General features: G+C 43.8%; 1 protein-coding gene across 2 annotated transcripts in view; it reads left to right on the forward strand.

Moving 5' to 3' along the window:
* The window catches only part of CACNA1I (calcium voltage-gated channel subunit alpha1 I), a 384,553-nt gene that overhangs the window by 263,336 nt on the left and 98,861 nt on the right, over window positions 1–22,356 (forward strand). For both annotated transcript variants that reach the window (XM_084811754.1, XM_084811755.1), the window contains 2 exons: window positions 2,627–2,933; window positions 9,112–9,518. In XM_084811754.1, the coding sequence (XP_084667880.1) occupies window positions 2,627–2,933; window positions 9,112–9,518 (714 nt within the window). The remainder of the gene's footprint in view (window positions 1–2,626; window positions 2,934–9,111; window positions 9,519–22,356) is intronic.

A 22,356-nucleotide genomic window follows, 5' to 3' on the forward strand; every position in this document is an offset into this window, starting at 1 on the left:
TTGTCTAAGTGTGCTGGGCAGCAGGAATGCAAAGGCATCACATCTATAGTACTGTGGGAAATTACGTTTGAACACTGCTAGGTCTTTACCAGACTTACAACTTGTTTGACTTGAGTAGATGGGGGGGATTGAGATGACTGCTTCTTATGCTTTATTGTTGGTCCATTCTCTCCAGTTTGGTGGGCCTCACGCAATCGCTCTTTGGGCAGACAGGCTTTGGGGTGCATTTGGACAGATGCTTTCTTTTTTATTTGTCACTGATATTCAGGTTAGGTTGCATGTAATGGCAGTAAATATCCTTTTTGTATATGTTTGCATTCTATGGGAGGGGGCAATGGGATGTAATAGTGGAGGTTCAGAGGGCAAATTCAGTAAATGGGCCTTTGATTGTTAATTGGAATAAAGTCACAGTTTTGCCTTCCCTACTATATGGACATGGCAAGCACCAGCACAGCTAGGTAATTTTAGTTCCTGGACTTAGGGCACAATCATATGCATGTTTAGACAGAAAAAAGTCCTACAAGGGAATGCTGGGAGTTGTAGGGCCTTTTTCTGTAGGGTTGCACCTTTAATGGTCGGGGGGGGGGGCTTTAGACAGCCATGTGGGAAACACACAACTTACACTTCTTTTCTCCCACACATAACACCATTTCATGCTTTACAACTATTTCTACATTCCTGATGCAAAAAACTTTTTAAAGCCCTGTTTTAAAAAAGAAGAAGAAATATTCCCAGCATGTGCAGTTTCACATTTGAAACTAACATAAATGTATTTATTTACATTTATATATCACTCCACATCTAAACAGATTCTGGAGGGGTGATCAATAAAGCATAAAAATATAAAAGGAATAAAACACCATATTATCTTCCTGAAAAAACATCATCATCATCATTTCCTAAACACTTTAAAAAGCCAAGGCACTGCACAGTATAGAAACATTAGAAATAAAAATAACAGAATAAAAACAACTGAATCTTGCCCACAGGCTTACAATGTAAATGAAGAGACACATGGGGAAAGGGAAAAGAAGTAAGGGAAGACAATGAAGGAAGAGAGACACTGAGTTAAAACACTTCAGTGAATTGGAAAAGACATAGAGAAATAGGTACATCTTGGGCACTTCTTAAAGAGCAGGATGGACTTGAAGAGCACGTGAAGAGCAAACAAGGGGATTAAACCAAAGAAAACTTCTTGTTGCTAACACTCCTCATCACCCTGAAATGCTTTGCCCGAGCTCGTGTAAGGATGGAATCAAAAATAAAACATCCAGTGTTTTCCGCAATGAAATGCAGTTGAAAATGCTCCTCAAGGGACATGTTCCCAAAATACATTTGTTCCTACAGCCATAGCAGCAGCACCAACATCTGAGGCCTGGGGTGTGGATGTTTTACATCATCATATGCACCCCATTGAGTCCCTACCGCCTTTTAAAAATAAATAAATCATAGAATCATAGAACAGTAGGGTTGGAAAGGTCCTATAAGACCATCGAGTCCAACCCCCTGCTCAGTGCAGGAATCCAAGTCAGACCATCCCCAACAGATGGCTGTCCAGCCTCATCTTGAATGCTTCCAGTGTGGGAAAGCCCACCACCTCCCCAGGTAATTGGTTCCATTATCATATTGCTCTAACAGTCAGGACGTTTTTCCTGATGTTCAACTGGAATCTGGCTTCCTGTAACCTCATCCCATTTTTCCGTATGCACTCTGGGATGATTGAGAAGAGATCCTGGCCTTCCTCTCTGTGACAACCTTTCAAGTACTTGAAGAGCGCTATCATATCTCTCCTTAGTCTTCTCTTCTCAAGGCTAAACAGGCCCAGTTCTTTCAGTCTCTCTTCATAGGGCTTTGTTTCCAGTCCCCTGATCATCTTTGTTGCCTTCCTCTGAACCCTCTCCAGTTTGTCTGCATCCTTCTTAAAGTGTGGTGCCCAAAACTGGACACAGTACTTCAGATGAGGCCTAACCAGTGCTGAGTAGAGGGGAACTAGTACTTCCCGGGATTTGGAAGCTATATTTCTATTAATGCAGCCCAAAATAGGAATTGCCTTATTTGCAGCCATATCACATTGTTGGCTCATATTCAGCTTGTGATCGACAACAATTCCAAGATCCTTCTCGCTTGTAGTATTGTTGAGACAAGTATCCCCCATTTTGTAAGTGTGCATTTGGTTTCTTTTTCCTAGGTGCAGAACTTGGCATTTATCCCTATTAAATGTCATTCTGTTGTTTTCTGCCCAGTGCTCCAGTCTATCAAGATCACTTTGAATTTTGTTTCTGTCTTCCAGGGTATTAGCTATCCCACCCAATTTTGTGTCATCTTCAAATTTGATAGGCATTCCCTGTCATCCAAGTCATTACTGTGTATTCGGTTTTGCTTGCTGCTAACTTCTTTAGCGGCCTCTTATGAAGCAGAAAGGCCAGATACAGATATTCTAAATAAATAAATAAGAAATAAGAGATATATTACTCTATGAAGCAGCATTTCAGCTCTATAGCTTCTACTTTTTCCCTTCATCTTCTGATGTTCCCACACCCCTGCCCTCTCTCTCTCTCTCTCTCTCTCTCACACACACACACACACTTAATTATATCTAATGCATCTCTTCTCCACTGGTTCCTAGGTGGGCTCCTTCTTCATGATCAACCTGTGCCTCGTGGTCATTGCTACACAGTTTTCAGAGACCAAGCAGCGAGAGCACCAACTGATGCAGGAGCAGCGAGCACGATACCTGTCCTCCAGCACTGTGGCCAGTTACATGGAGCCAGGAGACTGCTATGAAGAGATCTTCCAGTATGTCTGCCACATCGTACGCAAAGCCAAGCGCCGCACCCTTGGCTTCTACAACAGCCTGCAAGATCGACGTCTGGGCCGAACGGAGCCAAGCACTGCCAAGCGGAGCATGAATGGGAACGATCAGAGGCAATACCGTAAGATTTGTGAGGCCAAGCCTCGGGAATGAGGGTGGTAAGGGATGAAAAATATAGTGACTGGTAAGATCGTCCCTGCGAATTAGGGTACTTAAAATTAGGGAGAAAGGGATCAGTCTATTTGTGGTCCATTTAAATTTCACATGTGTGCAATCATAAGCCTATCCTGTCCCATATCCCATAATATTTTTTTAAGTGTGAAAATATGCATTTAAATTACTATTGTGCCCTTCTTGTGGGTTCCCAAGTGACAGCTGGTAGGCCACAGCGTGAACAGAATGCTGGACTCGATGGACACTTGGTCTGATCCAGCATGACTCTTCTTATGTTCTTAAATCGTATACATTTTCCTCTTCAAAGTCTCACTGTGTACACAATTTCTGCCAAAATATGCATCTGTATGCAATTTTCCCTATAATACAGATTTTTGTATGTATCCCCCCACCCCAATATATGCATTTTTGTATACATTTTTTGCTGAGAACTGCATCACAAAAGTCGGAGACGTGTACAGTCCAAAGGATAACTGCATTCCGACACACATATTAGTCTGGGAAGTGAGAATTAGTTCAGTTTGCTTATAAATGTGGACCAAACAAAGCTTTTCCCCATTCCTACACAAGGCACATCACCTACACTTATATTTATTTATTTGTATTTATTTATTTACAACATTTATATACCATTTCACATCTAGACAGATTCCAGTGAACAATAAAATATACAAAATAGGATAAAAGAATAAAACACCATGTTAAAATTATTACTATTTTTAAAAAGAAACAGAATTCTGATAAAAGCATAGCAGGGCAGCCAAGGAAGACTTCCTGAAATAAAGATGTTTTCAGGAGGCTCCAGAAACAGCGCAAAGTTGGTGCCTGCCTGACCTCCAAAGGCAGGGAGTTCTGTAGGAAGAGGGCCACCACACTACAGGCTCTTCCCCAGGTGGACTGCAGTCAGGCCATAGGTCCATGTGGAACCACCAGGAGCATGCCCTCTGATGACCTCAGTGACCGGGCAGGTTGGTAAGGGGGAAGGCGCTCTCTCAGGCAGCTTATGCTAATGGAAGACACTCTCTAGTAAGCACAGAGCAGAGAACAATGCACTGGAGAAGCTATGAGTATCACCTGTTTGTTCATTGGGCAACATGTGTAATATCCTTGATTTAGCAGCCCAGGATGATTCAGATCCCCAGGTTTAGAAAAACAGGCCATTTTGCAGTTCAGAATGCAACAGAATTTGAAGCAGGCAAATGGAAAGACATTTGCAGAAACTAACAGGTTTTACAGTTAAGAGGAAGAGACTTCAGTAGCCATTTAAATCAAGTATTTTAGCATTTCTGAGGAGAACAGGCCCAGAGAACACTGGCAAAATCCAGGCAGGAACAGCAACTTATTAGTTGAAGGGAAAAATACATTTTAAATCATCTATGACACCGAAAACAAACCGCAATTATATAAAATTATTTTGGAGAGCATCCAAAAGATTGCAGTAAGCAACAGTGTACTCTTTATACACAAGTAGGTTTATTGGTTTAGCAGAGTGGACCTTGGGGAGTTTGATGGTCTAGGCAGAGCTGCCTAAGACATTTTGCTGCCTGAGGTGGAACAGCAAATGGCATCTCCCCTCTTCCTGAGTCAAGGTAATACCAAAGGCCACCCAGGCTATTTCAGCACCTGAGGCATAAAATTTCAAAGCACCCACCCTCACCTCCCTGACAGTAAAGATACAGTAAAAAATAAAGTAAATAACTCAACATTTTCATGACATCCAAAATCAGCTGTCTAAGGCAGCTGCCTCACTCTGTCTATTAGTAGGCATGGCCCTGGGTGAAATGTTAAAATGGAGCCCACTCACCCAGGTTCCTGGACTTAGTCATCCCAGCTGTCACAGCCTTGTCTAGACCCAGCAGGACTGACTTTATTTTGCCCAACTCCCCGAATCATACCTATTAACATGCCACCCTTTGCTGGAATTCCTGGCTCACCTCCTACTTTCCATATCCCCGAGTGACCTGAGCTCCTTCCGTCCTCCTGAATTAGGCTACTTATTCTTCACACCCATCTGTGCCTCACCTGTGACCCCAAGTTCTTTGAATGCTACCCCCACCTTGCTGCCATTACTAAGATCCCTTTCCAGGTCTCTGAGTCCTTTCTTGATTCACTATAGCATCAAACCCTCTACCCTTCCTGAAGGACGTACTCCAAAGTAGCACTGCAAAAGAAGGCCTCCGTTACTGTAGTAACAGTATCCCATTCTGTGGACATGGGGATAGATACAATTAAGTAATCCTTACAGGAGACTCAGACTGTATGTTTGAGCATGCAGTTTTAGTTTGAGAATAGTGACATTCAAAACTCCCTTTTAGTACTTCACTTTCCATCAAGATGAATTCAGCAAAGGCAGGGGGAGGGGTGGGGGAGAAAAAGAAATAGCTTTTCTTCTCAAGCCTGCAATCTCAGCCTCTCTAATAATAAGAGCATTTTATCACCTGTAGGTGATGATTTCTTTCAGCATGACCACTCCTGTCCTGATGTTCTGTCCTCATTCTAAAAGAAAACTTGCTCACTTTCACTGTGATATACTAGGAATAATGATGGGGCCAAGACTCATAGGAATGTGGGTTGACATACTCCTAAGCCCTTTATGAATTGAGCCCACACCCCACCCAAGTTTGTGCTTGGCTTGAAATGGCCTCACCTGGTGCTGGCCCTCCCTACAAACTACTGCAGCTACTCCCTTCCCTTTCCCACCCAAACGTATGTGGCGGTAGCTGAGGCAACAAAGAAGAGGCTCCTCCTTGAGGCCTGTTCATCACCACCCCCAAGTACATTCCAGGGAAAGGGAAGGAGACAGTGAAGAAGGGCAGTGCCAGCTCCAGGTTTTGGAGGGCCCTTGGGCAAGACACCCTCAATAGATCCCTTCCCTCAGTGAGTCCACCTTCTCACTGCCATTGTCAACAGCTGCTATTGCTCCTCATCCTCTTTCTCACCACTGCTATGGCTTGCTTGCTGGACAGAAAGAGCCAGGGAGCAAGCAGGCAGAGTCATCTACTGCTCCTCCTTCTGACTACCACAGTTGTCTGGGCCATAGTGAGAGGCAGGTGAACAAACAGGTTGTGGTGGTGAATAGGAGGAGCAACTCCAGGAGGCTTTTGCTTTTGGGATCCTGGCAGGTGCCCAACCATGCCTACCTTTGATTCTGGCTCTGGACAAGGGTGTTCAAGGAGGGCGGAGAACTGCTTATGGGTTGGGGCCTCCAGGCCCTGTTGTTCTCCTGATGACATCAGCAGCAGTGTAATGAGACCCAAACTTTGAAATGGACTTGTGGGGAAATGATTTATTTGTTTGTAGGGGTGGGTGGATGACATTTTACCCCCAGCCCATTCAAAATTAATGGGCAAGGAGCTCACCCATCACTACTCGGAATTTAATTTCTTAGGACACAATTCTATGCATGTTAAAACAGAAAAGTCCTATAACTTCCAGCATTTCCCAGCCAGCATGGCTGGCTGGGGAATGCTGGAAACTGTGTGATTTTTCTCTGTCTAACGAGCATAGAATTGCGTCCTCAGATAATTACAGCTGTCTGTAGTCCCCTGTAGGTGTCGCTCTTGAAATTACTCTTGGGTTTGATAAATCCATGATCTGGAGGATCTCTGCCTTTAAATTAAATTCGCCTCATCATAAGAACATAGAGAGCTGCCTTTTACTGAGGGACCAGCTAGATGTGACGTTAACAGCACAGTCCTATGAAGGTATTCTCAGAAGAAAGTCCTCTGGAGCTCAGTGGTACTTTCTCCCAGGTAAGTGTGTATAGGATGCAGTCTAAACACATCTTTGCAATTAACATGCCTTTTTTAAATATATATAGTGCAAATAGCATCCACTTGACAGCTGATAATTAGTGGGACTGTAGCAGGAGGGGAGGGGAAATTTAACGTGTTGAGGAAAATCCCTCCTCTGAAACTGCTGTTTTCATTGGAAGGGAAATCCCCCATTGGCACTGATGAATATTTTCCTCCCGATGCAAATATCAGCTTCAGAGGAGCTGTTTGCATTAGCAGGGGAGAAAAGAGTTAAATTCCCCCTCCCTGCCTGCTGCACTCCCAGTACTTATCAGCCTCCCAGCAGCAGATATTTGCATTCCTTTTAAATGTGCATGTTAAATGCAAAGATGCATTTAGCATCCCCTCTAGTTTGGCCCTGGGTCTAGTTTGGTCCAGGTCCATCTAGTTCGGTATTGTCTACGCTGAGTGGCAGCAGCTGTCCATGGTTTCAGACAGGAGGCTTTTCCTACTCTGTCTGGAGGTGCCAGAGATTAATTCAACCTGGGGCCTTTTGTGTGTAAAGTATGTGCTCTGCCTCTAAGCTATCGCCCTTCCCTAGATAGATCCCACTAAGGGCACAATCCTATGCATGTTTAGACTGAAAAAGCCCTACAACTCCCATAGGGATGGCCATCATGGAGAAATCCAGCCCTTGATAGGCTCACTGGATTTCCCTGGAGCACCAGGCTCTGCTTGCATTTGCAAGCCAAGGCACGGGCTTTCCCTCAAAATCTGGGAACTCTTCTTGGGGGGTGGGGGTCCCCTTCAATCAACATTTGTGCAAATTTCAGCTGTAATTCGCTTAATTTCCATAAGTTGTGGCTGTAATATGCTTAATTTGTACAAATTGTACCCACAATTTGTGCAAATTGTGGGTGCAATTTGTGCAAATTAAGCATATTACAGCTGCAATTTGTGCAAATTATTTCTGAAATGTGCATAAATCACACAAATTACAGCAGCTTTTCGTGCAAATGTTGCTTTAAAGGGGGGAAACACCAAAAATTTGTGAGTAAGTGAGCCAAAGTCCAGGGGGCCAAGCTGATGAAAGCTTGGTGAACTTCACCCCATCCCTGCGCCACCCGGATGGATTCCTCCAACATCCTTAAACTCCCAGCATGGCTGGCTGGGGCGTGCTGGGAGTTGTAGGACTTCTTTCTGTCTAAACCTGCATAGGATTGCACCCTAAATCACTTTAGTTTTAGCAGCAGCACAACTGCCATGGCAGCTAAAGAAGTATCATCCGCTTGCCACGCCAGACAAGCCTGTCCAGTTTTGCTCCATTTCCCAAGATAAACTCCTTTGGGTGATTTTGCATATTATGCAGCAGCAAACTTGGGTTTGCCACTTCCTATACACTGTACAGGGAGCTGTGGTCAGTCCCAGCTCCTCAGTGAGTGTGTTTGATCTCTGATGAGTGATGAATGTGTTTGTTACATTCACACTTCGCATATTCACGTATAAACTGCCTTAGGTTTACATCTAAAATAAAACATGTGACGTGGCCCTTAGTGCAAAAAACTAAAACAAAAAGGAGCATAAGCTTACACCTTCTCACCAATCCCTGGGAGGTTTAGTAGAGGGAGGAACAGAAAGATCATCTAAGCTGTGGTCCTAACCTGAAATCAGTAGGATTTTGCCACATTAGATTGCCACCTTTTCTCTTCATATTCTTATCAGTTCTACAGATTATCAGGAATAACCACTAATAAAAATATCAACATTGACAGTAAAATCAAAGGAACCAATATGCTGATGAAGTAGGATAAATCTGATGAAGACCAACAAGGATTATGTCTACAGTACCTTTCCCAAATAAAAAACAGTGTTTTTGAAATATTTCATTGTGTCAGCCTTCCCCAACCTGGCACCCTCCCAACATGTTGTGATGGAAGTTGTTGTTGGGGAAGGCTGCTTTATGTGATCAATAGGGCTTCATAGATTTTAAAGACAGACAAATATTTGATCACCCTTTTTTTCTTTTCTTGTTTGACTTCCAGGATAATACAGGCCATGGTCTCTTATTTAATGATTCCTGCTGTCTGGAGGATTATTCCACCCCAGCTACATAGCTGAACACAATCAAGTCCAATCTATTGTGGCTGAAGTAGAGCGTATCTCTGAGAGACAAGCAATCTCCATTTAAAGTCTCTCTGTGATGATGAGCTTAACACTTCCCTTGGCAGGCGGTTCCAGTGCTTAATTTTCTTCGCCATTAAATGGCTAGCAACCCAGTTGTAGGAGCTGCTTTGCTTAATTAAATACTGAGATGCAGAACTCTTACACTGTTCTGAAAAATGAATCTGTAGCCTTTAAATTTGATCCCTGTGTGTATTATTTATTACCCAGGACGTTGCCGGAAACACAACTCTGCCGATTATGTGCTGCAAGGCCTGGGCCAGCCTATTGCCATGACATTGACCTCTGACCCCAGCCACTGTCCAAGATGTCACAAGGCCCATCAGAAAGCAGCCCGAAGACTTTCCGTGCTCGACAGTGCTGATTCAGATCAGGAAGAAGGAGGGGGAGCTGGCGAGGAGGAGGGAGATGGAAGGAAAGGAAGTGTGGGGGCTGAAGACCTGGAGAAAGAAGAGGAGGATGGAGAAGAGGGCAGACAGCTGACACTCTGCAGTGACGTGTGGCAAGAAGTGAGGGTAAAACTGAGGGGAATCGTGGAGAGCAAATACTTCAACCGTGGTATCATGATTGCCATCCTTGTGAACACCATCAGCATGGGCATTGAGCATCATGAACAGGTAACTAGACTGGTTTACAGGTGAGGCCAATACATTAACTTGGCAACTTGAGGTGATATTGTGCAGCTTGAAATGGGTGGACATTAGCATATTTTGACAGTTGGGACACCTTCTGTGGACATGACGACAACAATGTCTGAAGTGGTTTGCCCTTTCTCTAGATAATTTGGCACCCCCCAGGGCTGGTAAGTCATGTGGCTAAAGACCTGCATACACAATCATGCAGCTCCATCTGGGCAGCAGGTAAATCTTAGTTGAAAGATGGAGGTGAAAAGAGGCTCCTGTATCTGTCACTTCCCCTCAGAACTATCATTCTCCTCTTCTGTGATTACTTCTTGTTCAAAGATTTCACATCCCATCTCCAAGGATTATATGGGAAGTAAAGTCCCCGATTGGAGGCTTTGCAGTAGACACAATGCTTGGGGGACAGAGGACAGAGTCTAAACAAAAATGGCATGAAGGAGGCTCGCGCCAGGATGAGTGAGACAGAAGTAGCCTATAAAAATCATAGGTGGCTGTGTTGATCCATCAGAAAAAAAAAATCCAAAAAAGGCAGAACTTTATTAGGACCAAGCAAATGTCATGAGCAAACATTTGAGTTCTCCAGCCCTCTATTTCATGCTGGAGATTAAACAAAATCACAGGGGTTGGGGGAGAAAAAGTAGGGCGCTATGTTAAAGCCCCAAAGTGTTCAGTTAGCAGCAGTCCTAAGATGGGGTTCAGGAAGAGTTGTACAGACTTAATTAGATTAGTCACTGCTAGGTACTATACAGATTTCAGGTTGCACCAAAGGCTTCTGTGACAAGGAAGCCATCATGGCGTTGCACCCATTTAAAACAAAATAAATAAAAATCTAGCAGTTACTAGGTTCTGCATCAGTTCAGGATATGACTTTATGGTGTTTTGGTTGGTCCTAATAAAGGTATTACTAGGCTGACCATACATACCGTTTTAAACAGGACAGTACCGTTTTTTCATATTTCCCGACCGTCCCGTCGTTTTAATATAAATGCCCATTTTGTCCCATTTTTATTTTTTTGTAAAAAACTGAACACATTTATCATAAGGCTGTATGCTAATCAGTGCGTGCAGTAAAACTACTAGTGTGACGAAAGAGGAAGTTCCATTGACTTTATCCAGTCAGGGCCAGGCTTCTTGAGCTAGCGACGATCAAACGCCACCCCCTTGTTTGTCTGCAGTGGCGGGGAATTCAAGAGGCGGTCGCTAAGCCAGGAGGGTGAGTCTTGCTGTTATTTCTACCATCATTCCACCCATAGAGATTCTTTCTGCCCTACATTCAGTTTGATTCAGACTTTTCAGACTCATATTTCGGCTCAACAGGCTGTTAGTTATTTTTTTATTACAGCGGAACTCTCTGGTGGGACATTAGCATATACCGGCTTGTGATAGCAGTTGGGGTGCTCATTCCTTTTTTTTTTCTTTTTGGTGTATGTTTATGATTTTTTGCAGTCTGGCCACTGCAGTCCTGCATTAGAGTGTTCAGTGTGGTATGCCATACAGATTTTTTCACTAATAATTTTTAGCTCAATATGTTTATGTAATAAAACTTTTGTTATCATCTTACTTTTTCATGAATACGGAATATTACGTAACCCCGTCCCGTTTTTGTCATCCCAATATCTCGTTTTTGTCTCAAGGAAATATAGTCAGCCTAGGTATTACTCTACTGTGGTTTTTTGACAGAAGTGGCTTGTATGCCCATCAGGCAACAACTGCTGTTAGACTGCTAAACAAATGTTACTTAGTAACAAATCAGGAATGAAATGAAGTAGTTGGAGTGGACCCCATCTCCTATCTTGTCTGATCTTGGAAGCTAAGCAGGGTCAGCCCTGGTTAGTGCTTGATGGGAGACCTCCTGGGAATCAGGCTTCCTGCACTGAGCAGGGAGTTGTACACTATGGTCTTGTAGGTCCCTTCCAACCCTTTGATTCTATGTCTATGTCCTTTTGCTTCCACACACAGTCATTTTCTTGTTCTATATTTTCCTTTCAGTTCCTGCCCTAGCTTTTCTCCCTTCTATTTCTCACCCTTCTCTTGTCCTTCTCCATTTCAACTGATCTCTCCCTGTCTCTTCTCGTCTTTGCCACCCCCACCTCCCACCACCTCCCCCTGTTTCTGTCTCATTTCTCCCTTCATTAGCTAACTGAATCCTTAGTCTATTTGGTTTAGTTTAATACACCCTCTGGGGACAGCACAGGCACTTCACCCACAACTCAAATAAAATCCATCAGCTTGCCAGTCTTTCCAGCTTAATTAAGAGACACACAGGCATAGCCTGTCTGCACAGAGGTCTAAGAGAATCAGGTGAGTCCTATATGAACAGAGTTCAAGGAAGCCTTTCATCCTCTCAAGGGGTAGAGAAGGCATGAACCCACCTTTTAATTTGTTACTGTCTCTAAGGAATGAATCAAGATAAGAGGGGGCGGGGGAGACAGCTGTCTGTACAGACACAAATGTGACTCTCTTCACTGTCAAAGCAGCATATAACAATTGCACATTTCAGCCCCATAATATTGAGTGTGCTTGTAACCTAAAAGCCACCTGTGCCAGACCTCAAATGTTTGTATTGATAACTTAAAGCACAAAGACTATATGTCCTACTGTCATGTGGTAGTGTTGTCAGTGGAGTGCATGGAGTTTTCAAGGCACATATATGAGGCTCAGAAATGTGTGTCAAGTCTCTTGATGATTGCAGCAGTCATTTTGTTTTTAAGAGGATATACAGGCCTTGTTGATGAAAAGATTATTTTGACAATTTATAGCAATGCACTCATTCTAAGTGTAGGAATTATTATTGTAATTGTTATTTATAAAGTGCTTCAGCACTAGATACAGTACAATAATTGAATTAAAAAGAACAAATGTTGACAAACAGGTTTACAATCTAAACTGTGAAGCCAGTAAAAAGATTTCCTAATCTATCACTTTTCATCTCATAGGATTTTTATTCCATTTCTATCAAGGGCTGATTCATCTTTTTCACATCACATGAAAATCCATAGTTTGGCCTCAAAAAAGTTCAACAATTAATTGAAAATAATTTGCAACTTATGTTAATCACAGGCAATTAATTCATGCAAATTGGCTGTGTTCCTCCACATGATATATTCCCAAAGTTGCTGCACCATAATGTAGGGTTGATTGTAGAAAGTTAATAATCTGGCTATTTTAATTAACATTATACATCATGTTGTTGTTGTTGTTGTTCAGTTGTTAATTTGTGTCCGACTCTTCGTGACCCCATGGACCATAGCACGCCAGGCCTTTCTGTCCTGCACTCTCTCCCGGAGTGTGCTCAAGTCCATATTCATTGCATCAGTGATGCTATCTAGCCATCTCATCCTCTGCCGTCCCCTTCTCCTTTTGCCTTCAGTCTTTCCCAGCATCAGGGTCTTTTCCAGAGAGTTTTCTCTTCTCATTAGGTGGCCAAAATATTTGATATTTTGACGATTGCTTCAGTATCTGTCCTTCCAATGAGCACTCAGGGTTGATTTCCTTTAGGATTGACTGATTTGACCTCCTTGCAGTCCAGGGGACTCGTAAGAGTCTTCTCCAGCACCATATACATCATGACTTTGTGTGAAATAATTATATTTCTGTGTTTGCAATTCTGATTCATGATGCAAAGAATCTGCATTAAGCAGGTGCAATGGCTCATAGAAAGCCATGGTGTCCTTTGCACAAAGCAGCCACTTCTGCATTAAAAAAAACAACAACAGTCCTTCATCACCAAACTTAGCTGAACCATATTTTTTGGCAGCTGTTCACATGATTTGTAGTCAGCACACTGTAATGTGATAACACAAGATGACCAGAGCACATCCTTGCCCAGAATTCCTAATGCATTCTCTGGAACATGGGTGGTTGCTTAAGATACATTTTAGGAAGGCAACGAAGCCCCTTCCTTTCTTTGATTTGGGTGGGTGGGTACCCTATCTGCAAAGATGGCAAGGAGTACATAGGAAGGAACATAGGAAGCCACCTTATACCTAGGGATGTATGCAAATTTTGTTTTTGCTAGCAAAACATACGAAGCCCCAAATATGAGCACGAGCATGTGTCCACTGAAAATGTTCACAAATTGCCAGACATGTGCTCGTATTCAATTTGCACAAATTTCCCTGCTCGATTTTGTGCACCTTTCCTAATTTGCACAAATTTCCCTGTAGACCGAATCAACCCCACTTTTATCTATGCGGGGAATTTGCACAAATTTGTGCAAATTTCACGTTCGATCACTGCTCAATTTGTGCAGTTTTCCCATTTGCACAGAGTGAGCACTGATCGCAAATGCGATCATGAATTGGACACAAGTCAAGCGGCGGGATGATGCTCGGAGAATCCTAGCTATCTCAAAACAGCATTCGTTCGCCAATCCCTACTTATACCAAGTCATTTCATTGAGCCTTATACCTCGGTATTATCTATGGTACTGGCAGCAACTCCCCAGGGTTTCAGGCAGGAGTCTTTCCCTGCCCTACCTGGAGATACCAGGGACTGAACCTAGGATCTTTTGCACACAAGACATGTGTTTTACCACTGAGCCATGGACCTTCCTGTAGTAGACAAGACTGCATAGAACAAATCAGTGCTGTCCTCCCATGTGTGATCAAAAGAAGTTAGAGGTGTGATCCTTCTCTTGTTTTTCAGATAGCTAGTACAGAGCATCCGTTATATGTATTCCCTCAGACAGCATGTAAGATGGGAAATGGCCTGGTGGAAACTGATCCTGGATCAGTCACTAGGGGAATTATTAGGCATGGTAACACTGGCCCCAGCCCCATCAAAACCACCTACACTTCACCTACAAGAATACTGTTTCTTACAGAAGGTTGTATTCCTATTCCAGCAAACCTACATGCAGGAGTCAGTAGCAGCGCTGTTTTTCTGCTGCTGGGTGAGCATCATTCCACCACCTGGCTTCACTCCTCAGATGCACTTGCCTCTGGATCCTGCTTGTTCACCTGCCCCTCACTCTGGCCCAGACAACAGAGGTGGTGAGTAGGAGGAGCAGGAGATGCCACGGCTCCTGGCTCCCTGGCTCTCTGCCTGTCAGGCAAGCAAGTGGTAGCAATGAGGAGCTTGAGGAGCAATAGCAGCTGGGGACAGTGGTGGTGCAAAAGTAGATTCACTGAGGGAGGGGCATTGAGGGTGTCTTGTCCAAAGGTCCTCAGAAACCTGGGGTCAGCCCTGCCCCACCTTAAAGTGCTTTTTAGGAAGAGCAGGCATTGCATCTCATGTTTTGTCTAATGCTTGCCCTCTCCCACCGCACCGTACCCGCCCCACAGCCTTTCTTTATTATTGGTGTATTTTTAGTTCTGCTGTAACTGGACTGTGCATTTCACTCATCTGGCATTAATTAGTTGGCTAGAGTGTGCCCCTGCACCACCGAAACTCGCGTATCTGAGAATCCTGGGGGTGTTGAGCATCAGAGGATGCGCAGTACAGAAAAGCATCCCCAAAGGCTTGGAAGCCTGGGCTGTGTCTGCTGTTTTGCCTGACAAGTTAGTAAAAGCAGTAACAGCTGCTGTCTTGGGGTCTGTAACTGATACAATCAAGAATCTTCCACCAAAAAGGTTTGTTCATAAAGAGCAGAGCAGTTTATCATTGTGACAACAAGAGTGGACATTGCACATAGAGAAGAGTCTGATAGGGTCAGTGAGTCCTTTGCTTAGCCAAGAGCTTCCCTCACCTACTGTGGTCTGGGTATTTCCCAAAACATCTGCTCTGCGCTCAGGGCACTTCTTAAAACCATGAGAGCCATCCTGGATTGGAGCAAGGGCCTGTCTAGTACAGCATTCTGTTCCCACAGTGCCCAACCAGCTGCCAGTGGGAAGCTCACAAGTATGTGCAATATCGCCCTCCTGCTCATGTTCCCCAGAAACTGATATACGGAGGCATACTGCCTCCAGTAATGGAGATAATATAGAGCCATCAGCCATTGACCAGTAGCCATTGGTAGACTTATCCTCCATGAATTTAATCCCCCCTTAAAGCTATCCATGTTGGTGGCCATAGACTACCTTATGAGGGCCTGAATTCCATCATTTAACTATGTGCTGTGTGAAGAAATATTTCCTTTTATCTGTCCTGATTCGCTCACCGTTCAGCTGAATGGGAAGATCTTGTGTTCTTGTGTTATGGTGAGGGGATGGGATGTCTTCCTATCTACTTTCTCCACACCATGCATAATTTTACACACCTCTAGTATGTCCCCTCTTACTTGCCTTTTTCCTAACCTAAAATAAACCACATGCTGTAAACTTTCCTCATAGGGGAGTTGCTCCAGCCCCTTTTGGTTGCCTCTTTCTGTTCCTTTTTTAGCTCTAGAATACGCTCTTTGAGGTCTGGTGACCTGAGGGGTAAACATATCCATGCTCCTTTGACCTCTTAGGACATATGATGACCTACCTGATCTCCTCTGTCGAACGTTAAACAGTGCGTTTAGCAGCCCAAGTACTGCAAAATGCTTCCTCCTTGTTGTCCTTGCCCAAGCTCTGATCCCGCCCCTCAGCTTCCTGGCACTATTGTGTTGCTCTTTCATGGCACCTGCTGGCATGAGTAGGTTAAGTTATTCCTACATGCTGCTTGCACTGTGAGGCAAGTGTGTGGCATGTAGGAATAACGTAACCCACTCATGGCAGTTGTGGCAGTTACCTTTCTGCCCCGTGTGTTACAACAGGGCTGTTCAACTTAGTTTAACCCAAAGGCTGAAATCCACTGTGAAGAAACTTTCAGGCCCACATACCAGTAGTGGGCAAGGTCAAAGGCAAGTGAGGTGGGGCTAAAGGCAAAAGGGGGCAAAAATTCCAAGAATGTCGGCATATTTTAGTTAAAGCTCCTACTGCCAGTAACTAAGCCTTAAGAGAGGCTTCTCAGCCTTTTAGAGTAGGGGGAAACTGCATAAAAGCCAGGACACTATCGAATTTTTGGCAGCTGGGGGGAAGGGGCAGGACATGGGGAAAGGGCATGGCCATTTGGGAATCCCAGGGGGCCAGATTGGGACCCTGCAGGGCTGGGTTTGGCCTGAGGTTCTCCACTCCTGTATTATAAGCTACAGTGTAGTGTGTCTCAGCTCCATCACATCCTATATTATAAAGAACCCATCACAACCAAGCCACTGGGAATCTGTAATTAAGCCAGGAGTCAAATTTCTGGTGTTGTAGTCATAAGAGGCAGGAACTGGCAGTATTACTGAAGACTGCTATTGTGGGAATCCTGCACACAGTGAGCTGCAGTGGAGCAGTGGGGGTGTTGAGGTTGCACTAAAGCAGGGATGAGCAACTTGTGGCCCTCCAGCTGTTTTGGCCTACAGCTCCTATGGTCTCTCACCATTAGCTATGCTGGCTAGGGCTGATCGGAGTTGGAGGCCAAAACATCTGGAAAGCCACAAGTTTCCCAGCCCTGGTGTACATCCACACAACCAGCTACAGTCCCCTAGATTCTATTGTTGTTGTTTGTGCTGTAAATGCTTGGTAAGATAGCAGTTGAGCATGGAAAATACCACTCCACATTTCCGCAGCATGTACAATGATATCCCCACATTTGCTGACTAACCTGCCCACAAACTGGTTGTATGTTTATGGAATATTCATAGCCCAGAATCTGCTATGAATCAGATAGTGTGGGCCTAGCCTTTCAAGAGGGCCTGGGTTGATTAGAACCTCTGCTTAACATAATAAGCACTAATGTAGGCTTCTCAGCATTCTAAAACACACACACATACACGTGATGTCCAGCTCAGAGGAGAGCGCTATGAAAACATAAATCATGTTTTAAAAGGAAAGATCTGACACAAAAGGAAGTGTAAAGGAGCTGAATAGGTATCCCTTTGATTGGCCATGACTCAGGGCAGAGGACAATCAGGATAATCATCTACCAGTATTCAAAAGCTATAAACACAAAACTTATATGAGGGAAGAGGTTAGCCAGAAGCCATGTTGCTGAAGGAAGATGTAGGCATAAGATAAAAGAATTGTTTATTTGAAATTTGTGCAAGCCTGGGAGAATGTGCTCTTGAAGATGGTTATTGATAGAGTAACCATCACAACAGAACAACTGTGCATGTTAGGACCTCTGGGAAGCATTTAATTTAAGCCAGGGTTCACCACAGCTTGGCCTCAGAACCATTTTGTTTTTAATCAGTGCCAGAGCTCAGCCCAGGAAAGTGTGAAGTAATAATAAAGACTCAAGTGGCTCTAAGCTAGCACAGCAGCATGCCTTTACTTTACCTCTAAGGAGCAACAGCAGATCACATACACCTAGGACCAGAACCTACAGGTCCTAGGCAGGAATGTGTTGACACTGGCACCTCTCTTTTTAGGTCGACGGTCAGGATAGACAAAAGAGTGCTCATCTTCAAACAATTGCATTGTTAAAGGATGGGATTCCCTGCCACAGGGTCTGGTGGTGGCCACTGTCTTAAATGGCTTTAGAAAAGCATTGGACAGATTAATGGGAGAATAGGCCTATTAGTAGGGATAGTGCAGGCACCCGACTGGGTCCAGAAGTCCATCAGGCTTCCCCCAGACTGTGCCTGCCAAGCTTCTGGCCTTGCTTGCCCCAACTTGCACCCTCCCAGACGTTCCCCGCACTCACCCGGACCCGTCTGCAAGCGTCCACCACTTTCCCAAGCTTGTTTTTATGAAAAAAGAAGGTCTTTAAATATGCGCAGATGCAGGCTGGGAAAGGCTGATCTATGCAATATTGGAGACATAAATGATCCATTTGGGTCTCTAATATTGCATATATCAACCTTTCCCAGCCCGAATTTGCACATATTTAAATATGAGCATTTTTAATGGCAGGCGCTCGTGGACAGGATCCAGTGTGAGTGCAAGCAGCTCAGTGAGCTTGTGGGGGCTTGAGCACGGGTCTGGGGGGGCTCAACCAGGATCAGCACTTCAGTGGGCGCCCGCCGAAGCTGGACAGGGTGAGTCTGTCCATCCCTACCTATTAGGCATGCTAGCTAAATATGCCTCTGAATCTTTCTTCCATTTTTAACTTGCAGATATATCTATTTATTCAAGCATTCCCTGACCTATAATTGCACTGCTCCGTTTTATGGTTTGTGTCATGTTTTTAATGTATTTATTATTTTATCATTTTTTACATTGGTTTTACATACTGGTGATGCTGAATAAACAGGGCTGGCCCAACTGTACAGACTACTCAAGTGGCATTTGGGTGCAGCTACAATTTTAGAGGTGCCAATGAAGCAGAATATGATCAAAGAGGTCCATTCCAGGGCCCCCATTCCAGGCCCCCCTTACAAGATGTCACAGAGGATGCTGGTGGCAGAATTCTCAGGTGATGTGCTGTAGCTGCTAAGGGTCACAAAAAGATTTGGGCCAGCCTGCAAATGATTAAATACTAGTAGTAAAATAACAGAACCAAGTGATTTTGTACTATTACATCTAGTACTGGGCAGGAGCAGTTTGACCCTATTAATATCATCCCACCAATTGTAACCCTAACTAGATTTCGCCATAGTCCCAAGCTTAGATTTGTATATCTCTGGACAGTTTTACCACTGTCGATGCCATGAAGAGTTTGTTTATTTTTTCCCTTACACCACTTTGATAGGCAAATTTCAATGTCCTGGTGCTATTAGGTTACTGAGCACAAATATGTGAGCTGATCATGTTTGTGTTTCAGCTTTCTGTAATAAATCATCTGTATTTTTTAATGTTTCTTATTTTACTTTTCTTTGGCCTTTTCCAGCAATACAGCAGTTTTGGGCAGGAAGGAACAGTGATTATGATTTCTTCCAAAATTAAGAGCCTCCATTTTCCTACCCTAGACATAAGCTGAATCAGGCATTTTTACACTACTAATCTACAGTGATCGTATGAGTCTCCTGGAAGATGAGCTGGCGGTGGGGGGAGTCTCCAAACTCCTGAGGCACAAAGCAAGTAGCTATTTTCACTCTGTCTAATTTTGCATCTCTGAAGAAATGGCAGTGATTCAAAGTCTTTCTATGCCCCAGGAGGGTGCATTGTCTCAAGCTACTTGGGTGGGTGTAGCAAGATTCACTTTTTTCCCTCATCTTTCCTTTGTTATTTTCCTATCCTCCTAATTTGTTGTTGTTGTTTGTTGCTCCTACTAGTAGTTTAACTTGTATGCCACTTTTCCGCACTGATATACCCAAAGCAACTCACCACACAAAAGCAGAAATAAGGAATACATATCAAAAGCATTATCATTACAATAATGGTCACCAATTCACTTGTTGACACACAAATTCATTTCACAGCATAATATAGCAATCTGAATAAGCAACAGTTCATATACTAACATTAAAAATACATTTCAGATTTGTTACATGATGGATTTTCCTTTCAGTTTGGGTCTGGCATCCTCTTTCCATCATGTTCTCTGCTCCTTTTTTTCTTTCAGCCTGTGATCTCTGTTTTTATCTCTAATTCCTGTTTTGCTTTTCCTTCCACATGAAATGGTTCTTCTCTCTCCCCACATCCACTGCTCCCACATCTTCTTCTGTCTCCCTCTCTGATGTTCTTCTCTTCTTAACCAACTCCCTGAGTAGAACCATTCCCTGGGGTGATTGATGGCCCATTAGAAAAAGATTAACAGGTGTGCACTTAACTAGAGAAACAGATGTCAGGGAGGAAAGGAGAGTGAGCTGGAACAGGTGACCTTTTCCGTAAGCAAGAGACAAGCATGACTTTTAAAACATCAGTTTCTCTCTCTGGCACAGAAAGAGCGAGAGCAGATGCGTCAGCGGGAGCAAGGAGGACAATCCACCATTATATCCTGACACGATATTACATTTCTCATTATCACAGACACAGTCTTTTGATTTGGACTGGAACTGGTATCTTTGCTTTTTTCTCATTTCTGCTGAAGTTCCCTTAGGGCAGATATTTGCATGTGCAGTTCTGGGCTTATTTTCATTTCTGTGGTGCTCGTCATCACACAGACAAATGCGCATCCAGGTAGGTCACTTAAGATAACTAGAGATCTGGTACGAACACTATACATTTAGGGTGAAATCCTGTGCATATTTAGATGGAAAAAGACCCTACCATTCCCAGAATTCTCCAACCAGCCATGCTGGATGGGGAATGCTGAGAGTTATAGGACTTTTTTTTAGGTCTAAACATGCATAAGATTGTGCCCTTAGGGTTGTGTGCCTGTCTCTATGGTGGTTGGTGGAGAAACTTCATGGAGATGAAAATGAGCAGTCAGCTAGAAAAACAAATCCACCTTGAAACCTGTCTGCCAATCCTCTTTCGTCGAGGATTCCATGAGGTAAATATGCACTTGTTGCTAATTTGTTGTATGCAAGCCACACACCTTCCTTCAATATTCCTTCTGTTGTGGCTACTGAATTTTTTGAGCGTTGTCTGCTTGCAATCACTTCAAAGCTTGCTTGTACTTGCAAGAACTTCCTCACATAAAACATCCATTGTGATTGCCAGTCACTCCCTTGAATACTGACATATTGGAATGTCTTTAGCATGATCCCTGTCACCATTTTCAAGAGGGCCAGGATAATGGCAAAGCACAACTGTTCTGAATTTATGGGATCCTGATTGATTTAGGTCCCAATCAAACCAGATTCATGGGTGCTGAAGTGAGAAAAATCACAAATGGATCAGTTTATTAAGTACACAAAGATGATATATAGAGGTAGAAAGAATATACAAAGAAAGCGCACGTCCGTCCAGTTGACAAAGCTGGCACATCACAACTTGGTCATATATTTGGGTCCCCAAAATATACAAGACATTCTCCAAGACTGATCAAAGTTCTCCCAGCCGGCAATACTATTGTCAGGAGCGCCCTAGTGGCCTCTTTCAGTCTACTCCAATAGCCAACTCAAGACACAGACAAAAGGATTCTTTTTAAGGCTTTAATCCTTTTACAACTTAATGACTCTTTCAGATGCTAATCACCAGCGACTAAGCAATGAACAGCAGAGTAGCCTATGCTCCGAGTAGGCAGTTGGTCCCCGTTTGAAGGAGAATCACTTGCAGACCCTGAACTTATGGGCTAGGGAGAGTTCCTCCCTCTTTCCCTTGGGTCCATGGGACGAGACCGTTGCTTGTGTGCCAAGCGGGCACTACGCCTCCTTTCCACGCCCTCCATCGCTCGTCACTCCCTGCGTCTGCGTCGAGCATCTAGCAGGCCCCCCTCCCATACTTTCTCACTGCCAGGATCACTATCTATCTCAGGGATGCTGGCAGGCGGAATCTCTATCAGCTGCTGTGTCTGTGAGGGATGAGTGGGCTCCTCTCCCACGGATTGCTGTTCCTCCTCAGAATCAGAACTGCTCTGGGGTTCTATGGGCTCAGTTTCCACCCTGACATCTATCTGCCTTGGAGGGAGACCAAACTGGTTGTGTTGTTCTCAAGCTTATATAGCCCTCTCTCATATGCTCAAAGATTCTCAAAGCATACCAGCCTAGGAAATTAATTGCCTTAGGAGTTAGAGCCTCCCCACTCATGGGTGAGATAAGACATGATTCCCTATCTCAAATAGATGATGTAACTACGCATATGTACAGTTGTTGCTGCACTTGCTTTGATATACATTAAAACTATGTCAGAGGCCCATCTAGGGAAAGAGGCCTACTTTTGTTAGCTAAAGCTTGCTAAAATCTACTGTGTAGACTACACAGATCTCTGTAACAAATCTTTATGCGTTCAGCACACTGTACAGGAGTTCACTAAGGTTTCTTGCCCGATCTTCCAGTACCAAATCCACTACTACAACGCAATGTGGTATCTCTCTTGAAGACTGAGATATCAGCATGAAAGCTGATGAACATGTTCAGGACATCATTCAATGTTAC

The sequence above is a fragment of the Heloderma suspectum genome, chromosome 7 (assembly GCF_057233095.1).
Source record: "Heloderma suspectum isolate Gila_16-S chromosome 7, 16-S_ref, whole genome shotgun sequence".
NCBI lineage: Eukaryota > Metazoa > Chordata > Lepidosauria > Squamata > Helodermatidae > Heloderma > Heloderma suspectum.